Below are 6,747 nucleotides of genomic sequence, written 5' to 3'. Positions count from 1 at the left end.
AATCTCAGCCATCATCGTGTCCTGGCTCGCGACCTGCGCTGCTTGCTCCACTGCAGACGCGACTTCCGGGCGGGCGACCAAGGCCGAGACGGCTGCGGCGACTGCTGCTGCCGAGGAGGTTAGCCCGCGCTTGCTCCCGTCTCCGCTTCTCATCATCGGCAGGGCAGGGCTCGGGCTCCTCCACAGGGAGCTCTGTCCTCTGGAGGTAGGGCTAGGAAGGTTTGCCCGCTGCACGATGATCCTGCTGGGGGCGAGAAACCCGCGAGCGGGAGAGGCGATGAGCAGAACCGCAGGGAGGATGAGAGGGCGGCATCGGTGGTATGCGAGGAAACTCCTTGACATGAGGCAAGACGTTGCTCGGGGACGAAGGGCTCAGGAGAGGCCTGTTGATCCAGAGGTCAGCGCAAGTAAGAACTCTGTTCCTTGATCGCTCCTTTCACACCACCCTACAACACAGCACTTTCGCTCTCTTCACGCAATACATGGGAGCACGGGAAGGAAACGGGGGAGGTAACCAGCGAAAGAGAAAGGTGGGTGGGTGGGACAGGAGAGGGAAGGAGGGGAGCACGGAGGGAAGCGCAAAGGAGACTTCGGAGGCCTACGACTCGTTCTGGAGGACGAGAGAGCATCAGAGAGCAAGACAAGCAGATATAAGAGACGATGAGGGGACGAGAGCACTGGTCAAGATGATCTCCCGATGATGCGACTTGGCACAGGGGTAGGATCCTGTTCCCTCCTCCCACGCACTTGGATCGCATCAGGGCGGATGGAGCCGGGAAGCAGAGGACAAGGATGGACGAGGAGCAAGCAGAGACACGTATCAAATCATATCATCCCCTCTCCCTCCCCCATCGCGCCCGCTGCTGCTCGCCATCGGCGCCTATCCTCGCCCATTTTCGCGCGATCCCATGATTCCAACCTGCCTCAACCCTTATGTGTCTCATTGGGCAGTGGGTGGGATGAGGTCCACATATGGGTCACGGAGGGGATGTGGCCCTTGTTTCCCTTTCGCCAAGAGCCGCTGCCAGGAGGCGAAATGGCGGGGCCGGAGGGAGGCGAGAGAGGCTGAGAGGCGGCGATGGAAGAAGAAGTAGACGGCGGTGGTATGATGGTATACCTGCAACAGTGCTGAAGGAGAGGAATGCTGCGAGGGAATAGTTGTAGGCACGAGGAAGGACTGGTTGTTCGTAAGGTTGACTAGCCTTTGGTGTGACTTTGAACTAGTTTGAATGGCGCGCAGCCCTTGAAAGCGATCTTGCGAGCTATCTTCTTTTGGCATGAAATTTTTAGCCTCATTGACGCAAACGATGGGGATTGTGCAAAATTAGTGTGCTGCAGTTGGCGAAACGAAGTAAAGAAGGGATGGAATTATCAGCGCGATAATGAAAGAGGGATGTGTGCGATTGGTGTAGAAGCGCTTGCGTTGGGATTGCAAAGTGTCCATGATACTGTTTCATATCGTGAAATTCATTTCGTGTACAATGAGAGCTCAGAGGCACAGTGAACCTGAGAAAAGCGCAAAGGACATCTCATTGCCAACATCAACAACTGACTTTCTTCTGTTTTGTACAGCGATGTTTGAGGCTCTTTACGGGGTAAGGCTGGCTCCCTTGTGATTATCCTCGCCTGATGTTGGATTGCAGAAAAAGGCGGCTGCCCTCTACACTCAGGCTGGCGACTACCAGAAGACCGCCAGGTCCTTGAACGTGTGGAGGAGAGGGTAGAGGGTGCTGAGGTGAGATCAAGGTTCTACTACAAGAAGGCAGAGGACACCTACTACCAGGCTAACAACTGGGCTGCCTATGACGACTGGAGACGCGCTCGCGACCAGTGGGACTACTTCTACTCCCGCAACAGGTGAAGGCACAGTGCGACCAGCTGTTGATCTCTGACTTGTGTGTTTACTCTGTAGGTAAATTTGCATCCGCTGTGTCCAAGTTCCATGATGGTGTATGGGATCTTGGTGAGCGTGAGAATGAAAGCTTCTAAATGACACGAGAGCTTCGCTCCTGCTTGTTAGCGGCCCAGTGCTGGAAAGCAGCAGCTGGACCTCTATTGCGCGAGCCCTACGGGCACAACAGCCTCGTCGCCCCTGTCCACCTGTAAAGATCGATCTGCTCCTCGTAGAACTGCCTCCAACATCAGGGGGAGCTGAAGAGACTTGGAGGTTACCTGAGTGCTGCCCTCAGCACTGTCCTTGAGGATCGTCACGAGCTGAGCGAGGCAAAGGACGAGGAGGGAGGACTTGCGGGCTCGGTTTTCGTCCTCGATGCCCTGGCGCAGCAGTCAGGCATGCCGGCAGACGGCAACCCTGCTCACAGAGGACAGTCTTCCTTCAGGCGGCCTGAGGACCGTTACCAGGTTCCTGAGCATCCTCACGAAGAAGTAGGAGGGGCGGGCCTGGTTGACGTCGGACACATGGATCTCTATCCCCATCATCAACATCTTCATCTGCCCGGCCACGTCAGTCCAGCTGCCTCCCAGCAGCGATGCGGGCGACCTCGAGCTCGCGCATGGAGAGCAGCACGCCTCCTCCGAAGACGTCGATGAACGTGTCGCGACACTCGGCGCCGTCTCTGTCCCTGGCCATGAGGACGAAGTGCATCGGCATGTCCACACCCTGTAGCCGCACGCCCAGTCGCCAGGCAACACACATGTAGAGCACAGAGAGGCTGATAGGAATGCCCGTCTTCCTCCGGAGGACCTCTGAGAGCAGGCTGGCAGTGACACGCGATCAGGGAACGATGGAGGCGGGTAGGAGGAGCGGGCTCGCACCTGTTCTGCACGCAGTAGTAGTCGTCGGTGTTCCCCCGGAACAGGAGCTCGTCGAACAGCACCCGGTTCATCCACTTGAGCACATTGACGGTCGACGTCTCCCCCTCCGGGATCCGAGCTCGCACTTGCTCAGCGATCTTGTCGATAGCCTCTCGCACCTCTGCGTCCTTCCTTAAGTCCCTCTCGCTCCACCCCCTCCCCCTCCCTCATCACCAGCCTCCGACAAGTCCGGGTCCTCCAGCTTCGATATGATCATTGCCCCCCTCTCAATGCACTCGTAGTACTCGGGGCCCGACGTCACTACCATGTTGCCTGCGGGCAGGCATCAGCTGGACTGTCGATTCCCACCCGCATGCCTCGCTCACCGCGCGCGATCAAGTCCTTCCACTCTTGGTTGATCTGCTGATCATGCAAGAGCCACAGGGCATGTTGCGACACCTGCACACGGGCTGAGGACGCAGCAACGACATCTCCCTCCAGCAAGACAACTTTCTTGAGGGTCCTGCCATGTGAAGGCTCCTCCGCCTGCTTCTCGGAGAGCATCCTCTGAACGGCCTCCTCTTGCAGCACGCCGCATGCTCCCTTGTCGCCGGCCGAATACCCTGCTACCACTCGGAGCACAAGACGGCACAGTCGAGCGCTGGAGAAGCATGTCAGCAGCAGGGTCGACCTTGGGCTCCCCCCAGCACCTGCGAATGAGCTCGTGGGTGCACTCCTGTGAAGCAACGAGCTGCTGCTGTCGCTGGTGGTGGGTCGTTCCTTCCACCTGGGGAACGACATCTCGTCATCCGGTCCCTTGAGTTTCACCTGGCTCACCTTCTGTGCGCAAGCTCTCCATTTGTGTAGGAGTGCAGGCAATCCTCTGAGAATCTCGTACCTCGCCCGGAATGCGGATCGAAAGTTGGGCGCTTGTTTGCTCTTAGCTTCATCGCAGCCACCTTGTCCTCCTCGTCCCCCCCAAGCGATGCCCCCTCCCTCTCCAACGTCTGTTATCTTGTCGCCCCAGAAGAGCTCATATCTATCCTCCCATGCCTCGTCACTCAGCAGGACGCGGTTCCATGACTTGCTCGTGCTGCCTGCCAGGATGGCTTCCTTCAAGGACAACCACGGTGCTACCATGCCGACACAATCCTCGGGTACCACCACCATGGTCTTGACGTTGAGAATAAGATGAGCCAGAACGTCAGCGCTTCTGCCACTGCGGTCGATGTGCTACTCCTGTCCTCTCCTCTCCTGTCCTCTCCTGTCCTCTCCTGTCCTCTCCTGTCCTCTCCTCTCTCCTCCTGTCTCTCTGCTCTTCTCTCCTCTCCTCTGCTCTCCTCTCCCCCTTCACTCACTGACTGCTGCCTTCGCGCAACTCCACCCTGAACACCATGGAGTAGGAAACTAAGCCCTCATCCCCCGACAGATTCATCACCCTCATTCTCTTGACCCTCATCCCCGCATTGCCCATTTTCTGACCCTTCGTCATATCGAGATGCCTCATGCAAACGCAGAAGGGAGGCAGGAGGAGAATGAGGAGAATGAGGAGCAGGAGCAGGAGCAGGAGCAGGAGCAGGAGCAGGAGCAGGAGCAGGAGCAGGAGCAGGAGCAGGAGCAGGAGCAGGAGCAGGAGCAGGAGCAGGAGCAGGAGCAGGAGCAGGAGAAAGAAGGGGAGCGCGAAAATAGAGGGGAAGGAGGGCGAGTGGGAGGGCGGGAAGACCCAAAGATTGGGGAGCGGGAGGATGTCAGAGGAGGAGATAATTTCTCCGTCAAGGCTGTAGAAGCGCATGGTCTTCGAGATGAGGCGGATTCGTTGAGACCCATATGATAGCGGCTTCGAGCACGCTTGAGACTTGCGCATAGAGACTGAGTGGAGGGATGGGATGGTGCCCATATCTTATTTGAATGATGAAGAGTAAGAGCAGAAGAGCTTGCAGAGCAACTGAGATCATAGAACCTGATGGAAATCAACATTTGACTCAGAGGCAGGAGAGGAACGTAAGGGAGGACGTGGAACGGAGAGAGTAGAAGACGAGGACAAAAAAGAGGAGGAGGAAGGGGAGTCTGAACTCGCTTTCAGGGCCCCGATGGCTACGAAGGAGACGACTCCGCTGCTGGGGTCGAAGACGAAGAGCAGCAAAGGTGAGAGAAAAGAGAGGAGAAGTGAATTGAGAGGAGAGGAGAGGAGAGGAGAGGAGAGGAGAGGAGAGGAGAGGAGAGGAGGGAGGAGAGGAGAGGAGAGGAGAGGAGAGGAGAGGAGAGGAGAGGAGAGGAGAGGAGGAGGAGAGGAGAAGGAGAGGAGGACAGGCCAGGACAGGAGAGGTGGAATTGGTCTGTTTGACGAGGCTGTTCAGACGACCTGTGGGATTCATCGATGGGATGGTTCGGCGCCGGGAGTCAAAAGAACAACGTGAACTACTGGCGCAAGCAGAAGTCAATGAACTTTGTGATCCTGGCGGCGGCTGCCTTGATCGGTAAGAGGGAGGAGGTAGATGAGGAGGGAGGGTGGGAGGGATGAGGGCTGGTCCTGACCGTTTTACAGGTGTCTTGCTCGCTGTGATCGTGAACGAGACGCTGTGGTATTCTGCCGTCGGGTTCGAGACTATGGAGACCGGCTTCACTACCTTACTCAAGGTGCTGGTGTTCGCCACGACGGTGGTGGCGTACATCTACCTGTATCTCTACTACGATGCTCTGATCCAGATCAAGCGCTGCGAGGGTGTTGAGCTCAGCTACGGTTTCGGGATCATGTCGCTGTGGGAGTCGAGGAACCTGCTGCAGTTTCTTCTAGATGCGCTGATCCTCCTGCCCCAGCCCTTCCCCTTCGTCCACTTCAGCATCGAGATCCAGGACATCTTTCGGGACGAGGCCCCGATCGTCTACACGTCGGACAACATCTCGATGGCACTGATGTTCATCAGGATCGTGTTCCTCCCGCGTCTCATAGCCGAGATCTTCCTCATGTCGAGGGAGATGGCAGTGGTCGTCGCCAGGCTCAACAACGTCGAGATCGACACCTGGTTCGTCATCCGCTCCCTCTTCGTCGCCAACTTCGGAACGCTCATGGTACTTATCTCCGTCATGACCGTCTCTACCTCCTACATCATGCTGCTCTGCGAGCGGCCGTACCCGCACGCTGACCAGCTGTCGGAGTTCGGGCCCTGCCTCTACCAGACCATCATCACCATGACGACGGTCGGGTACGGGGACCTGGTGCCGCACACGAGGCTGGGGAGGGGAGTGGCAGTGATCAACGGCTGTGCGGGCGTCGTGTTCATCTCGCTCATTATCCAGGGGGTGGTACAGCGGGTGGCGCTGAACGCGCCGGAGGCAAAAGTCATGCAGTTCATCGAGATGAACGAGAACGGGCGGGAGGTGCGGAACAAAGCGGCGGTTGTGGTGCAGACGGTGTACCGTCAGTACAAGCTCAACGTGGAGGCGGCGGGAGCCGGACGAGCCAACGTGAGGGTCAAGGTTCACCCCAAGATCAGAAACGTGCTGACAGAGTTCCGATATGTGAACCGGTGAGAAGAGGGAGGGCAGGGGAGGGAGGGGGAGGGGAGAAGATGGAGGAGGAGGTGAGAGGAGACGAGAAGGGGGGAGGGAGCGAGGTCGGAGAGGGAAGGGGAGGGAAGGGAGAGGCGGAAGATGGATGTATCAAGTGAATGTGATGGACCTCTGCAGGGAGAAGAAGAGATTGTCTTCCTTCAAGGAGCAACACCTAATTCACTTCGAGCAGATTGAGGTGAATGCCCTCCGCTCCCCTCCACTGTTTTCCCCTCCGCCGCCCTCTGCACTGCTCTCGTTACCTCCCCTACTCTCTCCTCTCCTCTTCCTTATTTTTCTTGTTTTCTCACATCCGGCTGTGTAACAATTCCCTCCACCTCCATCACCTCCTCCTCCTCCATCACCTCCTCCTTCTCCTCCCCTCCCCTCCCCCTCCTCCTCCTTCTCCTCCTCCTCCTCCTCCTCCATCACCTCCTCCTTTTC

The 6,747-nt window shown here is 57.6% G+C and overlaps 4 protein-coding genes across 4 annotated transcripts in view; 2 read left to right on the top strand and 2 right to left on the bottom strand.

Moving 5' to 3' along the window:
• Positions 1–342, bottom strand: part of GUITHDRAFT_141705 (hypothetical protein) — a gene marked incomplete at both ends in the record, with an annotated part of 4,170 nt that extends 3,828 nt beyond the window's left edge. Inside the window, one exon of the mRNA XM_005828623.1 lies at positions 34–342. Within this exon, the coding sequence (XP_005828680.1) occupies positions 34–342 (309 nt within the window). The remainder of the gene's footprint in view (positions 1–33) is intronic.
• Positions 343–1,481: 1,139 nt separating this feature from the next.
• On the top strand, positions 1,482–1,916 carry GUITHDRAFT_112115 (hypothetical protein; the record flags this gene model as incomplete). The annotated part of the gene is made up of 4 exons (XM_005828622.1): positions 1,482–1,595; positions 1,644–1,696; positions 1,747–1,857; positions 1,913–1,916. The coding sequence occupies 4 exons, from the start codon at positions 1,482–1,484 to the stop codon at positions 1,914–1,916; spliced, it is 282 nt and encodes a 93-aa protein (XP_005828679.1).
• A 150-nt stretch (positions 1,917–2,066) lies between these two features.
• On the bottom strand, positions 2,067–4,246 carry GUITHDRAFT_141704 (hypothetical protein; the record flags this gene model as incomplete). The annotated part of the gene is made up of 11 exons (XM_005828621.1): positions 2,067–2,129; positions 2,173–2,274; positions 2,359–2,451; positions 2,501–2,717; positions 2,776–2,935; positions 2,989–3,087; positions 3,141–3,174; positions 3,214–3,415; positions 3,465–3,541; positions 3,592–3,967; positions 4,113–4,246. 11 exons carry the CDS (start codon positions 4,244–4,246, stop codon positions 2,067–2,069), a joined length of 1,557 nt encoding a protein of 518 aa, XP_005828678.1.
• Positions 4,247–4,844: 598 nt separating this feature from the next.
• GUITHDRAFT_112113 (hypothetical protein) lies at positions 4,845–6,502 on the top strand (the record flags this gene model as incomplete). The annotated part of the gene is made up of 4 exons (XM_005828620.1): positions 4,845–4,899; positions 5,112–5,231; positions 5,300–6,281; positions 6,442–6,502. Coding segments are annotated over 4 exons (1,218 nt in total), but the record flags the coding sequence as incomplete, so codon positions are not given.
• Positions 6,503–6,747: the final 245 nt, after the last annotated feature.

This window comes from Guillardia theta, assembly GCF_000315625.1.
Source record: "Guillardia theta CCMP2712 unplaced genomic scaffold GUITHscaffold_57, whole genome shotgun sequence".
Classification (NCBI taxonomy): Eukaryota; class Cryptophyceae; order Pyrenomonadales; family Geminigeraceae; genus Guillardia; species Guillardia theta.
The sequence above is the reverse complement of the archived record's forward strand: the minus strand, read 5'-3'. Positions and strand labels throughout refer to the sequence as shown.